This window comes from Vulpes lagopus, chromosome 18, assembly GCF_018345385.1.
Source record: "Vulpes lagopus strain Blue_001 chromosome 18, ASM1834538v1, whole genome shotgun sequence".
NCBI classification, from domain to species: Eukaryota; Metazoa; Chordata; class Mammalia; order Carnivora; family Canidae; genus Vulpes; species Vulpes lagopus.
Window position 1 is genome coordinate 5985657 of NC_054841.1, and position 16127 is coordinate 6001783.

General features: G+C 51.7%; 2 protein-coding genes across 6 annotated transcripts in view; both read right to left on the reverse strand.

The window, feature by feature from the left end:
- Positions 1-1940: 1940 nt before the first annotated feature.
- LOC121478193 (protein FAM209B-like) lies at positions 1941-6238 on the reverse strand. Of its 4 annotated transcripts, none has more exons than XM_041733100.1 (3): positions 6091-6238; positions 3339-5295; positions 1941-2360 (listed from the first exon to the last, which is right to left on the reverse strand). In XM_041733100.1, the coding sequence occupies exons 2-3, from the start codon at positions 3585-3587 to the stop codon at positions 2097-2099; spliced, it is 513 nt and encodes a 170-aa protein (XP_041589034.1). In that variant the 5' UTR covers positions 3588-5295; positions 6091-6238; the 3' UTR covers positions 1941-2096. The 4 variants fall into 4 exon arrangements, with proteins under 4 accessions (XP_041589034.1, XP_041589032.1, XP_041589031.1 ...); XM_041733098.1 differs by having other exon boundaries at positions 3339-5940; XM_041733097.1 differs by having other exon boundaries at positions 3339-3954; positions 5070-6238.
- A 1737-nt stretch (positions 6239-7975) lies between these two features.
- Positions 7976-16127, reverse strand: part of RTF2 (replication termination factor 2) — a 39036-nt gene continuing 30884 nt past the window's right edge. The window contains exons 6-9 of one of the 2 annotated variants that reach the window (XM_041733095.1): positions 12318-12431; positions 9601-9655; positions 9206-9301; positions 7976-8280 (exon numbers count right to left, since the gene is read on the reverse strand). In XM_041733095.1, coding sequence (XP_041589029.1) covers positions 8105-8280; positions 9206-9301; positions 9601-9655; positions 12318-12431 — 441 coding nt within the window. In that variant the 3' untranslated portion in view covers positions 7976-8104. Of the gene's footprint in view, positions 8284-9205; positions 9302-9600; positions 9656-12317; positions 12432-16127 lie in introns of both variants that reach the window. The other variant, XM_041733094.1, reaches the window with a different exon arrangement.

Genomic DNA, 16127 nt, shown 5'->3' on the forward strand with positions numbered 1-16127 from the left:
TTGTTTGCCTATCAGACAAATGTGGGAGGGTTGTGAAGGTTACAGCCTTATATATATATCTGCTCCTCTTGGACACTCTCCCTGGTTGTTAACATGTTTATTTTTTTTTTTAATTTTTATTTTTTAATTTTTATTTATTTATGATAGTCACAGAGAGAGAGAGAGAGAGAGAGGCAGAGACACAGGCAGAGGGAGAAGCAGGCTCCATGCACCGGGAGCCCGATGTGGGACTCGATCCCGGGTCTCCAGGATCGCGCCCTGGGCCAAAGGCAGGTGCCAAACCGCTGCGCCACCCAGGGATCCCCTGGTTGTTAACATGTAAATAAGATTAGCATAAACCAGGGCGTTGGCAAACTTCCTGTAAAGGGCCCCCATCAGCAAATATTTTCGGCTTTGTGGGCCACAGGGGTTTCTGTTGCGCTAACTCAACCCTGCCAATGAGCACAAAAGCAGCCACTGGCAGTACGGGGATGAACACGTGTGGCTGTGTGCCAGCAAGAGTCAATGGACACTGAAAGGTGAATTTCATGTTATTTGCACGTCGTGAAATATTACTCATCTTTTTTCAACCATTGAAAGACATAATAGCCATTAGCAGCTCACGGGGAGCATGAAACCGCGTAGCGAGCTGGCCTGTGAGCCATGGTTTGCAGACCCCTGCCTTGTAGGTGATCTCCATTCATCTAAAATCTGTGCCACGTGGAGATCACAGGTTCCAACCAAAATATCTGTTGCCTCTCTGAGTGTCCTCAGAGTCGGCTGTGAAAACAACTCCCATGGTCCCGTTTGCTTGGACAACTCGGAATACTGAACGCACAACTCCGCTCCTTCCATTTTTTCCCATCCTCTTAAGTCAAGACAAAAAGTGTTCAGGAGGGACGAGACGGGAAGAGATGGGCTTGGCGGCCTTTGTCTGAGGCCTGACTGCCCCCACACACGGGACGGAGCCTGAATGCTCGGCCCAAACAATGGGGGTTCGCTGATGGAGACTCAGGACTCCCCTGTCAGGCACACATTGATTTGGCCCTTCCGTGGTCCTCCCCACTAGCTTGCCTCTCCAGGCCGGCACCCGCTGACCTTGACTGGGGCTCAGGAGGCTAATTTAACAGCCTTGGGTAAGCATAGTTCCCATTAGCGATACAAAACATGCCAAAACATCCATATTTTTAATAAGCATTATACACATTCGTGTCAACTAATCTGGGAGGCCCCGGTTAGCTCACCTGTATCTGAATTACATTGAAAATATAGATCAGGGATCCCTGGGTGGCGCAGCAGTTTGGCGCCTGCCTTTGGCCCAGGGCGCGATCCTGGAGACCCGGGATCAAATCCCACGTCAGGCTCCCGGTGCATGGAGCCTGCTTCTCCCTCTGCCTGTGTCTCTGGCTCTGTCTCTGCCTGTGTCTCTGGCTCTGTCTCTCCTTCTATCTCTCAAGAATAAATAAATTAAAAAAAAATCTTTAAAAAAAAAAAAGGAAAATATAGATCAATTCTCTATTTCTTAATCCAGTTAGACATTTGGTACAAGAAAAGGTCAATACGGGTCATCCACGAGACAGAATGAATAAAAAGACTTTTCTGACGGTAAGAAAATCAAGTGTTTCTAGAATCAAGCATTCCCCGACAGGGGCACACATGTGCGTCCACACGCGTGCACGCACACACACACACACACCTCTTAATTCATTTTTCTTTTAAACCTGTAAAGTTGGCCTTCATAATAAGTTATAAAGATAAAAATTGGTTCCACCTTTTGCACAAATAGCTACTACAAGGATGACTACTATGAAGATGGTTTCTGCATCGTCTCCCAAATTTCCTAAGCCGTATCGTCCTCCAGGGGCCCTGGTGCCGTGGCTGTCTGTGCTCTTCTCACCACTCTCTGCTCTAGTGGAGGTGAGGAAGGCAAAAACAAGAGAGTAACTGCTGCGGCTACTGGCTCACATTTATTTTTTCTTCCAGTTTCAAAAGAGAGGGGGCGGGGGAAGAAAAGGTGTCAAATTTGAGAATTCGTTTTCTTCAGAATAATTTTATTGGTTTGCATACGGTTTGTCAACACTCAATTTTGTCTCTCCTACTCTGACACATAAGTGCATTCATTCAGAGTCCTCTTCGCCCCATATTTCATAGATGGTAATATTATTGTGTGGCTCTGGAGGTACCTCCAAGTGCTGAAGCTTGAGGTTACTGCCAGTTGCCATGGCGACTTTCAGGTTCCGCACCTTGGACACGAATTTCACAAGGTCCATCTCCAGTTGGGATAGGGTATTGAATGCATAGTCTTTGTTGGGGGAAGCATTTTGATTTTTCTTTAGTGGAGAGCGAAATGGACAGCCTCGAAGGCCGGAAGGATTCTGCTCCTGTCAAGAAAGACACTCAGGGTGAATAACAACATGGGTGGCTTTGCTGTCCTGACGCAGTTCCGACAGGGTCGGGCTCACCTTGAGAGAAGACGGTTCTAGCATTGCGCTCTAGTCCAGGGATTGGCAAACTATGGCCCAATCGGGCACACCGGCTGTTTCTGTAAATAAAGTCTTATTGCAACGCAGCCTTGCTCATTTACTGGCACATTGCACGAGCTGCTTTCACGCCCAAACGGCAGGGTTGAGGAGACGCAACCGAGACTGTGTGGGCTGCAGAGCTCAAAGGATCTACTATCCGGTCTTTTCCAGAAAACGTTTGCCAAGCTCTGCTCTATCAGTTTGGACACAGCGTCATGAAGTTGGGGCCTGTCTAGCAGAGAACATGCCGTATTTCTCTCCCCCTTTCCCCGTCGGAGGCTTGTGCAGCCGCTTTAGGGAGGAGCTGTTCCTCCCTTACACCTTTATCCCTGCACGACAGGTCTTTTCCTTTTCCTGGGATAATGATGCCACTTCCATTCCGTTCGGCAACTGGCGAGAAATTAAGAATCTCTTCTAGGGAAATTAAGAAGCGGGGGGCGGCGAACCTGCCTCCAGGAATAACTTCGGCCCGAAACACCCCATGATCTCGAATCTATCTATCCCTTGTCAGGAAGAAGACCTCATTTGGTAGGACAGAGATCCGGCCACGCTCTTTGGGGGCCACCGAACAGCAGGGCGTCCTGGGCCGTGTGGGCCCCGAGCCCGAGGGCCGGGGGCAGGAAAGGAGGAAAGGATCGTGGCCCCGGGTCATCACAGGACCTCGGGGTGGGCGCCTAGCACCCTGCCTGCGCCCTGCCGCGTTCCAGCGCCCGCCCTGCCTCCAAGGACCCCAACCAGCACCCAGGTCTCGGAATCGGACGCGGCTGCGGTGGGCCCAGGGCGGCGGGGCCCAGGGTGGCGGGGCCCGGGGTGGGCCCGGGGTGGGGCCGTCCTTACCTTACTCTTCTCACTATCTCCTCGAAACTTCAGTATCACGTACAGCACAACAACGAAAAACAGCCAGAGCCATTTGCTCCCCAGCCAGCCCTGGGCATGCTCCGGGAGGTTTTGCCGGATTCGGAAGTGGCCTCCGCAGGGCACCTTCCCCTGCGGTTCTTTGGCCTTGTCTCGCAGCGGGGAAAACATGAAGGCGTAGCCGCAGGAGAGGCACACGGGCAGGAGCAAGAGCCATGTCAGCGTCCGCATGGTGAGCAGAGCTGGGGCGCGGAGCTGCTCATGGTGGGTCTGTTCCCGCGCACCCGGAGACCGGGTGCCTGGGGCCCGGCTGTTGGTGATGTCACAGAGGCCATTGTGACGCTTCGGGCGGGGGCTCAGGAGGCTCCCGGGGGTCGCCCTGGAGCGGCCTCCAAGGCGGGTGCAGCGAGGGCGGGGACACAAGCAGCCTCCCCCCCACCCAGCTCCGCCCTTTCTCTACCTGTCCAGTCCGGACGTTGAGGTGAGCGGGGCAGACGGAGCACGTGTCGCTGTGGGACCCAGAGCCGGGGGTCGGGGGGGTGGGGGTGGCGATGACACCAGAGGCTGCACACTGGGAGCCCCTCAGGCTTTGCTTGGCCTGCGTTGTTCCCAGACATGATTATTTGGCGATATTTATTAATTTATTTTAAAGATTTTATTTATTTATTCATGAGAGACACACACAGAGAGAGAGGCAGAGACACAGGCCGAGGGAGAAGCAGGCTCCATGCAGGGAGCCCGACGCGGGACTCGATCCCGGGTCTCCAGGATCACGCCCTGGGCTGAAGGCGGTGCTAAACCCCTGCCTCCAGGAATAACTTCGGCCGGAAACACCCCATGGTCTCGAATCTATCTATCCCTTGTCAGGAAGAAGACCTCATTTAGTAGGACAGAGATGGAGCCACACTCTTTAGGGGCCACCGAACAGCAGGGCGTCCTGGGCCGTGTGGGCCCCGAGCCCGAGGGCCGGGGGCAGGAAAGGATCGTGGCCTCAGGTCATCACAGGACCTCGGGGTGGGCGCCTCGCACCCTGCCTGCGCCCTGCCGCGTTCCAGCGCCCGGCCCGCCTCCAAGGATCCCAACCAGCACCCAGGTCTTGGAGTCAGACGCACCTGCGGCGGGCCCAGGGCATCAGCCACCCGGCTGCCCTATTTGGGAATATTTAAATATTGGGAGGGACTCGACTTTTGAAACCAAGGTTTCTGGCTTCCTTGGAAAACAGGGATGAGCTGGTAACACCAGCCACTCGGCCACTCGGCCACTCGGCTGGGGCCAAACAGGCCCTGTGGGTGGCCACGCTCTCCCCCGTGCCCACCGCTCCTTCGCGCCTCCCGCCTCCACTCACTGATCGTCCCTGGCTGTGTGGTGCGTGGGGAGAGGATAAATCACTTCATTCAAATTGTGATAAGCAGCGAGCACTCTAGGAGAACAGAACTGTAGGAGGCGGCTCGAGGTTAGGTTATGCAGGGAGGCTTTCCCGAAAAAAGACTTTCGGGTAGTTTGAGGGGCGATGAGGTGGCTGGGGAAAGCGGGGGGTGCTGGCATCTGGGGGGGTGTGAAGACCCTGGGGAGAAGGACCCCGCCTGTATGCCAACCGAAGCCAACGTGGGGACGTAAGCTAGAGCTTGCTGGCCAGTGTATTTGAAACCGAACGTTTTCGAAAGGACACGAAACCGAAAGAATCGCATTTAACGGAACACAAGGCCTATGTACCTGTTCTCCCGTGTCGTCTGATTCACACTTGGTCCCTAGGAATGAAATGTTCAGCTGTCATCAAGGATCCACTGGGGACCCTCCCCGTGCCTCGAACCGTGCTGAGCTCTGGGCAGTGACCAAGAAGTTTTCAGACCATCTGAAAGCACAGGAGAAGCCGGCTCCTACACGTGCACAGCTCATGGAGAGGCGGGGGCCTTCCTGTAGGAGGTGGTCTGCTCGGGGCCTGCAGGGAGGCAAAGCCAAAGGGCTGATTAGAAGGTAGCCCGGTAGGAGAACCCATTCCTCCTCGCGAGGGGCTACTTTGAAGTTGCTCCTGGGGAAGCAGCTGGCAGGTACCTCTGGCCAAGTGCCAGAGGGGGTGCCCGGTGACCCTCGGGGGCTCATCCTTGGAACCCAGACTCTGCCCTGGCCCTCCCGAGCAGCCTCACCCGGCTCTGGTGGGAGGGTCGCCCTGCTGCTGAGCCACGGCTGCAGAGTATCTTGGGGTGGCCCTGTGTCTACATGCACCCCGTATTTTAAGTCACACCCCCCCAAACAGGGCTCTAATATGTGGCGGTTTCGGTGTGATGCAGTGAGGGGCAGACAGGCTTTATTCACACAACAGGAATGCTCAGGAAATTCCCCTCCGTGTGACTTTTGTCGTTTGGAAATGTTTATGTATATTTAACAATAGCATACGCCGTCGTGGTAGCAAACGCCGTCGTGGTTTATTCGGTGCTCAAAAGCCTAAAGCAGCTTTTCAATAGAAGGAGGACAAGGGAAAGGCAGGTAAGAAGCAGAAAGATCTTTGAGCCCAAGGCTCTCTAGGTCAAAAGGCAGGAAGGTTCATGGTGTCGGGTGGCAATCTTCTCAGTTCACTGTGGGGAGGCTGTAAAATGAAAGAAAGCGCGTTAAACAGCCTGTGTCCTGGAGCTCTCGCCCTCCCGTGTCCCCCCCGGCTAGCAGAGGCTCGGGTCCTGCGGGGTGGCCACGGGGCAGGAGCTGGCAGGTGCCCCGTCCTCCTCCCTCTGGCCCTCACCTGCAGGGGCTGCGATGCTTCAAGGAGGGACGGTGGTCACCGGCCGCTCTCTGTGCGTGAGTCCCAAGAGACAAAGGCCATCGAGTGCTTAACTCTTCCGGTGAGCGCTCAAAACGGGGCAGCTCCGAGCCCCTGCTGCCTTGCCCCCCCCCCCCCCCCCCCCCCCCCCCCCGTGTACCAGGCATCCTGCCAGGCCTTGGGGGGGCGGGCACCAGATGAGTGCCACTGGCTCCTCGGGCCTCCGAGGGCTCGACGCCTCGCTAGGCACTGAAGGCTGAAAGGCCTCTCCAGAGCAAGCTCTCCTGGGGGGCTGCAGGTGGGGAGAGGCTGGGGTGCTGGGGGGGCTGCAGGCACGGAGGGAGGGGAGGGAGCCATGCAGAGCTTGGAGGTGACCTGGAGGGAAGTGGGCGGCCTGAGCTGCCCAGGTTCTGATGCTGGGGACACTGTGACCGGGTCACTGGGAAAAACTGGGGACAGTTGAAATATCTAAAGCTAAAATTAGGGAAAATCGAAGTTGGCAAAATAATGTCCATTAACCTATAAAAACACCTCATGACTGAATCTGTGATTAGTGACATTCAGCTAAAAAGACTGTTTAGTTTTCTTTGTGAAAGGAGAAAACTCAACTCACTGTGACAGAGAAATTTTAGCCAAATAAGGTACTGATCGTTATGAAAATAATTTGACAAAAGGAATAAAAAAGCAACTAGAAATGGTTTAACCGGGCTGTACAGGAAACACGTAAGAAGTGAGTGGGCAATTCAGGTTTGTTCTGGAAAAGTCTACAGCAAAAATTCACTGATGTTACTAGAATTCTGATTAAAATGCTTCAGTATTCAAGAAAGATGCCTTGGGGAGCCAAGCTTTCTGCCCCTCAGAGGCAGAGAATGTGGGGCCTCTCACACCGCGCCCCCTCCTGCCCCCAGCTCCTTTTCCTGCTTGTTGATGGAAACCAGCCGGTCCCGCCAACAGTGCGACCGGCTCCAGAGAGCCGTGCTGACTCCGGGATATTCCCAGCTCTTACTCAGCTGTCCCATGGGAGTTCCAATGACCGCTGTCAGCACACGTTACGGATCGGTAAGAGACACCAATATTACATATAATTTCCTTCATCTTCTTTTTTTTTTGATATTTTAAAAAAGATTTTATTTATTTATTCATGAGAGAGACACACAGAGAGAGAGAGAGGCAGAGACACAGGCAGAGGGAGAAGCAGGCTCCATGCAGGGAGCCCAACATGGGACTCGATCCCAGGTCTCCAGGATCACGCCCTGGGCCAAAGGCAGGCGCTCAACTGCTGAGCCACCCAGGTGCCCCTATTTCCTTCATCTTCTGAGTGAAAAAGGAACTCATGATGTGCAAATGCTATGACACTATCAACAGAAAGGCTATAATTTTCTTACTAAAACATTATGGAAGAGAGAAAAATACACACAGGTGAGAGAAAAGTGGCCTTGCTTTATTTTTCTATCAAATCCTCAGGTACCCAACTGAATCGCTTTCATCTTGAAACTGCTAAAGTAAAGGAACTTCCCTGAAGTACTCAACTGGCAAGGCCCCAGCTCTACTCAGCAGGCACAGATGCCTTCCCGCAAACAGACCTGCAGGCAGAGTGCATTTAAAATTCACTTCCTAGAGCGCAGTTTCATTTGGCCTAACTGTTGGCAGCAAAATCATTACAATTTTAGTCAAAAGGGCCCAACCACACACCCCACCAGGCATCTAAGTCCTTAATTATTTCAAGCAGAAGAAGTGTGGCCAGTGCATCTCTCTGGGCCGTGGGGAGAGCAGGTGCATGTGCCTTGGAAGGGGGTGGCCAGCTGCCCAGCACGTCTGTCACTGGGAACCCACGCGCCTCACAAGCAAGAGCAACTACACCAGCAAGGAGGTTTGGGAGGAGGACTTTATTGCCCCGCACAGAGAGTGAGCAGAGTACAGGGGACAGTGACACCTATGCCACCTGCCCCCGTGGAAACGGAACGGAGCCCGCATGGCGTGGAGTGCAGCATGGGCCTCAGAAGCAGTAGGACGTGTGGGTGACCCAGTGGGCCGACTCCTCCTTGGAGCGCTTGGCGGAGCTGTGAGTCGTGAAAAGGGACTTGTAAGCTTCAGATTCTTCGCTATCGGCAATGGATCTCTTTGCAGCTCCACCCAGAGGCTTCCCAATTTTTCCAGAAGAGCTCCCATTTGCTGCTGGAAGAATGAAAAGCCAAATACTTTACCGGGGCGGGGGGGGGGGGGGGGGGACTACAGATCACTCCAAATATCACATTCTTTTTAAAAGGAAAAAGTCTGTTAGTCTCAGGAATTTCCCCCTTCCTTTCTTGGGATAAACGTCATAGTACATCACCTCAACTGCCAACTCCTAAAGCAGGTGAAGCTACTGCACTTAAATCTATCACTGAAAATCAACAACTATGCTCTGCTCTGCTCCCCACCCTGTGAATGCTGCAGATCGGACCGATGCGCGGGGGCTGTCAGCCTGTTTCACAGGGCCAGGAGCAGAACTACCAGAAGGCTGGGTCACCTACCCCAGGCCAGGTGGCTACTCCGTGTAGGCTGGGGACCTGAAGCCATCAAGTAGTACTGTGGGTACTTCTCACATCATGAAATTATACATTCCTTCACCTAATAATAAATCTGCGTTTCCTTTTCATAAAATAAATCTTTGAGTTAAAGGCAGTGAGGAGAAATGCACCGACTTCTGGACTATATGTCAAATAGCCCTTTGACATGAGGCCAGGAGGCAGGTAAAGGGAAGGCTGGCTAAGTGCCTCGTACGCCACGTAAAACCCCAGCCTTAGTGGGACTGGGAACATTCCCGTCCAACGCCAAGCCTCAGGCCACTAACCAGTCTCCCCAGTGAGTCTGAGTCCAGCTCCCCGTGGAGCCTTGGTAGCTTGGCAGATATGTACTCAGCATCTCTGCCCAGGCTCCTTCAACCAGGCTTTGGGGTGGGGGACTGTTTCTTGGCCTCCAGGAGAGCTCAATGAACTCCTCAGAAATAGGACTTAGAATGAGCTTGAGCTTTTGAATTCACTCCAAGGAAACTGCAACATAACCCTCTGGGTTACCAGCTTTCTGAACAGCTCCCTGTTGTCTTGGCAGGACCCACCTGCACTTTTGGGAGCTGAGTTGGCTTTCTTCTCCCTAGAATCCAGATTGTTTTCTTCAGGCTTCACTGCCTTAATTTTTGATGGTCCTGGGGATTCTGTTAAAAAAAAAAAAAAAAAAAAAAGGGAAACCAAACAAAGCAAAAGCATTAACTTTTTTTAAAAAAGATTTTATTAAAAAAAAGATTTTTTAAAAAGATTTTATTTATTCATGAGAGACAGAGAGAGAGAGAGAGAAAGAGGCAGAGACGCAGACAGAGGGAGGAGCAGGCTCCATGCAGGGAGCCCAACGTGGGTCTCGATTCCGGGACTCCAGGATCACACCCTGGGCCAAAGGCAGGCGCTAAACCGCTGAGCCTCCCAGGGATCCCCATATTAACTTCTTCTAGTGTCTTACCTTCACTGACTCCTGGCTTTGAGACAGACTCTGCCGCCTTGGGTTTCTTTCCTTTCTGTAAAAAGAAAGAGCCAACTGGAGATGTGCTTGGGTCCACTCTCGGGGTACGTGCGGCTCCTGCCATCTGCCATCCAGGGGGCCCGGCCACCAAGCCAATGCAGCAGTTCATCCACAGCAGGTATTTGTTCTGGAGCAGACTCTGATACCACATCAATCCTAAACCTGGACCCTTGCCGCGTTTCCAGTTATGCTCCTCTGCCTCACTCAGGAATACACCTGAAGAGAGCTGCCTAGTTCTCTACCTATGTTCCAAAAATCTCAAATAAAGATGCCAGATTCCAGGGATAACAATGTTCATGGTGACTGCTGTATATAAAAGAGCAGTTAAACAACAAAGTATAGATGGGTACCTCAGGTCCAGCTGCCATAAAATGTGTACTGAATCTAACCCATTCCAGTAACTCTTTTTCAGAGTTGTCCAACTGCTTTGATATTTAACTATAAGGACTTGAGGTTAGGGACACCTGGCTGACTCAGTTGAAGACTGAGCGCAACTCTTGATTTTGGGGTCATGGGTTCGAGCCCCACATGGGGTGTAGGTAGAGGTTACTAAGAAAAAAGAGACTTAAAAAAAAAAGACCTGACATGATAGCCAATTCTCCTAAACTCTGGATTACTCCGGTTAGATTTTTAGGCACTAGAATCCAGTCACTCATAATAATCAACACTGGTCAGCAAAAATTTAAGAGATGACACTGACCATTCGAAAATCACATGGCTGTGTTACAACAGATTCAGTCACCGCACAAACAGAACGACGCTTACGCAGAGAATTTAACATGCCATTCTCCAAGCTTCCAAAAGGTGGCGCTAAAGACACACGGTCTACTCAGCTGGGAAGGCTGCTGCCCGTAGAAACTGGGGAACCCACCTTCCTGGGCACAGGCCTTGAACTTGGAGCACAGGCAGACAGAGTGACCTGTAAAAGCCTCCCGTGTGTTTCACACACGCAGGGCATGCACTCAAATCCGTGAGGACGATACCCCAGTCTTCAAAAACAGACCACTGGATTCTGAAGCCTTTCATTCACAGCTGAGGTTATGGAAGAAGCAAGAGCAGTAAGAAGTTGGAGTGGAAATGCTATGTCCTGCCTTCGGCTGCAAGTATATTTGGGAAATATTTTGGTATCCTGGTAGCAGTATCTAAGAGGCATTCCCAGAAGCTGAGAGAGTATCTTGCGGGGAGGGCTGTGCTGGCCCCACTGGGCTCTGAACACCTTGGCAGGAACTCTGGGACTGGAGACGACTCACCCCAGTGACACCGTTAATGACCATACAAGACACTGGGAGCTTCCTCTGAAACACACTTTTTAAGCAGTGAGCTCGATCATGATAGCGAGGGAGAGTCCTTTTTGTTAACTGTCAAAAATATCTCAAGCTTTTTTCTTTCTGTTTTGCTCATTTGTAACAACATCAGCCATTTAGACAATGGAGAACGAGTGCACTTATATTCCAAGGGTCCTTCTCTTTCCTCTGTGATAATTAAAACAAAATAAAACAGGACAACTCTGAAAAATCTTTAATAATTATGTCACTGGTAAATGCATGCCACACAGGGGCAGGCTATTTTTCCCCACAACTCTATGTCCTCAGGACACAGAAACAAATTTTCTAATACTTTAAGCTTTCCTCTGACTTAGTTCTGATCCCCAAATTTCTCCCACATTTACCCTGAAACTTACTTACTTTTTTTTGTGGTTTTAATTTATTTTTAATTTTTTAATTTAAAATTATGGTTATTTTTTAAAATTTATTATTATTTTTTTTAGTAATCTCTACACCCAACGTGGCGCTGGAGCTCACAATCCTGAGATCGAGAGTTGCGAGCTCTAAGGACTGAGTTAGGGACAAATAAGTCCCTAACTTATTTTTTTTAAAGAATGAAAATCTTGCTGTTCAGGAAAGATGATAGGGATCATCTGTAAATACTTAAGAAATAACAAAATTTCCTGCTAGATCTAGAATGGATGGCACATAAAAATGACTTAACTGATAAACTGTTTTGAGCCTGGTTATTATGCCAAATCATGGGGCAATGAAACCACTGCCTACGGAATGGGATGCTAAGGCCAGGGCCACAAAACAAAGCCTCCTTGTCATGCATCCACCCTTAGCTTTGGTCCGTCACTGGCTTCCCTGCCAGTCCTCACCACTAGAGGCCCCACTGGAGGCTCAGGGAGGCTGGGGGCAGCCCCCAGTCATGGGAAGGCTGTTACCCCACCCCACCCCCCGCCGGCTACCTGAGGTGCCTCAGCAGTGGGCAGGGATCACAGGCTCTGCGGGCCCCCTGATCTCCAGGGGACTCCCAAGGACATTCAGACCTGCACAGCAGAGGCTCTCCAGATGTGCTGGGAACCTCTATGGCACAAGTTTTATGCACCCAGGACATACTCTTAAAGCCGGTGGCAGCACAGTGGTGGTGGTGGCTGCCCCTCCCTGGGCTGCACTCCGGGGACAATCTTGGTGACCTCCTGACCACACCTGTTCTGCGCAGGGGCTGTCACCATCCCCACGTCACGGATGAAGCAGCTGAATAAAGGAGAGCAGAAGTGCTGTGCCCCACACAGTGAGCCCTGACTGGAACCCTTGGAGGTCGTAAAAAGCACCTTAATCACTGCACACCCGAAAGCACCGCCAGGCACCTGAAGGCTCCATTACCTTCCCGACCTTTGCCCTCAGCCTCCTCTCCTCCATCCTCTTCTTCAGCGTTTCCACATCCTCCTTGGTGCCATTGAGCACGATGACGTCGTCGTCCTGGAAGGCAGCCCCACACTGGAGAGGGAGAACACAGAGGAGACTGCATCACCACGCAGAGGGCAGCTAGCCCCAGATGCTCACCCTGAGCCCTGCTTTGGCAAGTTCTGGGTATGGAGTCAGCATGGTAGGCTTGAGAGGGCTAGCTCTGCAAGGGCCTAGCTCTGCGTGGTGGAGGGTGCCCACCATTTCCTGTGTCAGGCTTCTTTCCACCCAGGTCTGTCCCATGGCCCCGGACACGCCCCCCCCTCCCCAACCCATGGGCATTCAGGAATAGTCTGCAGCGGGAATCAGCAGTATCTACTCAGCACCTGCTGCCGCATCCTGTCCCAGATGGAGCGGATGGTCGCCAGCCTGGGGACGGCAGGGTCTCTGGGAGCAAGGGGAGCCCCGGCCAGTGCCCAATCCAGGAGCTCCGGGGAGGGGGGTCCCCATCCCCTGCACTTCTCATGGTTCTCAGGTGACGCAGACGCTGCCCATGGAGGAACCCCTCCCTGCTCCAGTGCCTGGGAAGACGGCCAACTGGAGGAACTGGGCTCCGTCCCAGTAGGACAGCGGGAGGACCTGTCCAGAGGCAGGGGCTGCTCTTCAGCTCGGTCCTGGGCTGCTGCCCGCTGTGCTTCCCACGGAGGGGGTGTGGGGCCCACATTCTCAAAGCCCCCCTGGGGAGCCGGCCCTGCGGAGGGAGGGAAGGATCTGGGGCAGCATCTGTTCTGTTTTCTTCCTCCTCCTGTGGGTCCCAAGGCCCAGACACACCCGTGGATGCTCTTGGCCTCAGTTACCACATCTGTTCAATGGGAAGTAAGCGGAACTCCCAACCCGGTGGGGGATGAGGCAAGAGTTTAGGGTGACGCTGTAGGGACTGTAGCACAGGGCTGGGCACCCAACAGCCAACTACCACGGGCCACAGCTGTGGGTTTGTGCTTTCCTGTAGGAGAGCGACCTGTTCCGACACAGCCCCATCTCCAGGACACATGACGTCTCTTAAGTAGCTTCCTTGGGAGAAACCTCACACACATGTGGCTGCATCTGCCTTGCAGAGCCAAGTGTGTCTGTGTCCCTTCATGGAAGGGAGAGAGCCTGGATTCCTGCCGAGTCTGCGTGGGTCTCTGTCCCTTACCAGTGGCCACAGAGCCTTCTATTTTATAAATAAAATAGAATGCCGGGATAAATATGAGCTGCGAGCACATCATGTGCTGACCCCAGTGAGTCCTCGAAAGCCTACTATCCCCAAAACAGGAAGAGCCACTGACCTACTGTACCCAGAATCTCTTTTCTACAACACATTCTCAGCACAAGACATTGAAGCGTTCTTCTTAAAAGCTGCCAAGACCTTCCCAGCACCTCCCAACACACAGGAGAGCCAGTCGACATGCGCTGACCCTTCAGGTGCTGCCTAAGCTTGGTTCTCACCTCCAAAACCCACCACACGGGCCCAAGGCACCTCCTTTTCTAGGGGGGATCTGGTAAGCTGTCACAACTGACGAGATCCCACTGTGGCCCACAAATCAACATCAGGGCCACAGAGAAGTCACATGAACAATAAAAGGGGACCTGACAGGGCACCTAGCTGGGACTGCCTTGGAAGAAAAGGAGCTTGTTTTTTGTCATCACTGCTGGGAGGCCTCCGGGTTCTGCAAGAGGCGGCCCCCTGGGAAGCCCTGCGCTGTGGGAGGTTTGGGTAGAGCCTTCCCCTGGGAGATCTCTGTCCTGAGGTGACAAAAGGGATCTACAAGAACAGAATTGGGAGGTGGATACAGCCCAGTGGGGCCAGGGCTATGGCGTCAATAACCCTCCTGAGCACACAACCAAGAGATAGAAAGGAGTCCCCATTTGTCCCGCTGGCCCGCCTTGCCCCCCCACTCCAGGCTTTCTACAGCAGCTCTCAGCAGTCAACTGTCTCCTCCACCTGTGACCGTTTAGTTGTCTAGATATGACTGTGGACCCCGTTCTACATACAGTTGTGGTGTGTTGTGCCTGCAATTATATTTTTAAAACTGAATTAGCCACTAAGCATATAAAAAGTCGGGAACCTCTCACACTTTTAAAAACTGAGATATTTTGCTTTCTCCCCCAAATGCAAAAGATCTATCAATACTGAACCTGTACTCTCAAGGCCTCAATTGCTGGGACCTGAGCAGGGCTGCCCCCTGGAGCTGGGGCACATGACCCTCCCACTGGCCACAGGCCCTTCACATGCTCCTGGTATGGGCCTGACCCTGGCAGGCCTCTGACTGACCCCAGGAACTTGGGTGAGTGGCCCATTCCTTGGGGAAAGTGAAGCCAGAGCAGGAAGCAGATTTCTGTCCACAGCACCAGCTGCCAGGCTGGGTTCTTCTCTAGGGACTGAAGGGTCAAGGGAGGGTCACTGAGGGAGGGGAGGGCTGCGGCAAAAGCACGGCTGACCCAAAGGGACGGACCTTTTCTCCACTTGTGAAGTAACACATATACATGCAAAACACCCATGTATGCCCGCAAATGCATTTTTCTTTTTGTTTTTTTAATTTATTCATGAGAGACAGAGAGAGGTGGAGACAAAGGCAGAGGGAGGAGCAGGCTCCCTGCAAGGAGCCTGATGTGGGACTTGATCCCAGGACCACAACCTGAGCCAAAAGCAGACACTCAACCACTGAGCCATCCAGATGCCCCCAAATGCATTTTTTATGTGTATGGTTACTTACTGCACAGTTGAAACCACAAATTTATCTTCAATTAGCTTCCTTTGATCAGTTATAATCTAGATGTCCCCCAAATGGGGAAATAGTTAAATATATCACAATAGGGGATCCTTGGGTGGCTCAGCAGTTTAGCACCTGCCTTCGGCCCAGGGTGCGATCATGGAGTCCTGGGATCGAGTCCTGTGTTGGGCTCCCGGCATGGAGCCTGCTTCTCCCTCTGCCTGGGTCTCTGCCTCTCTCTCTCTTTCTATGTCTATCATGAATAAATAAATAAAATCTTAAAAAAAAAATTAGAAAAAAAAAATCACAATACGTTCTTTAGAAAGAAGGGCAGATAGTTATTTCAGAGTTTCTGAAAATGTTGAAAGTGCTTATTATCATGCTAAGAGAAGACAACTACAAACTGTATATCCATATGACCTCTGGAGATTAATAGTTTTTAAAAGCATTAGAAAAAAAAAAGCAGGAAAGCACCGAGGGAACAGGGGTAGAATTACGATTGTATGCTACTCTATCTGTATGTCTGTATCACAAATGGAAGAGTGCTTTCTCAATCACTATTCTTACAAATAACATTTGTAAAAAACAATCAATGAAATGCATCTCAGACCCCTAAATCCCACTGTGGGACTTGTATATTCTCCACCACACAGCCTGATTCCTGCAGAGTGCCTCCCTCTGTCACATGTCGGAGGGAGGGACTGGTCGTTGTCGTCTTCAGCTGGGGCCCAGGGTCCTGTAAATAATCATGCTATGTCTGAATGAAAATAGAGACTGAAGAAATACTACTCCAAATGAAGAGGAAAGGGAATAAAATTTTAAAGCCAAATAGTTCCCCTGAAAGATATTAACTTTACACTCCCTACAACATGTGAGAGGGCCCAGCAGACCAGATAATTTGAAGGAACAAAAAAACTTACCCTGATCTAGAAGGCAAAAGAAGATAAACTCCTTTTTGGCTTTGGTTAAGAAACAAAAATCCCTACCGCATTCCTACTGCCTCTCTCACTATTACATGTATATGCTTATAGGTCCA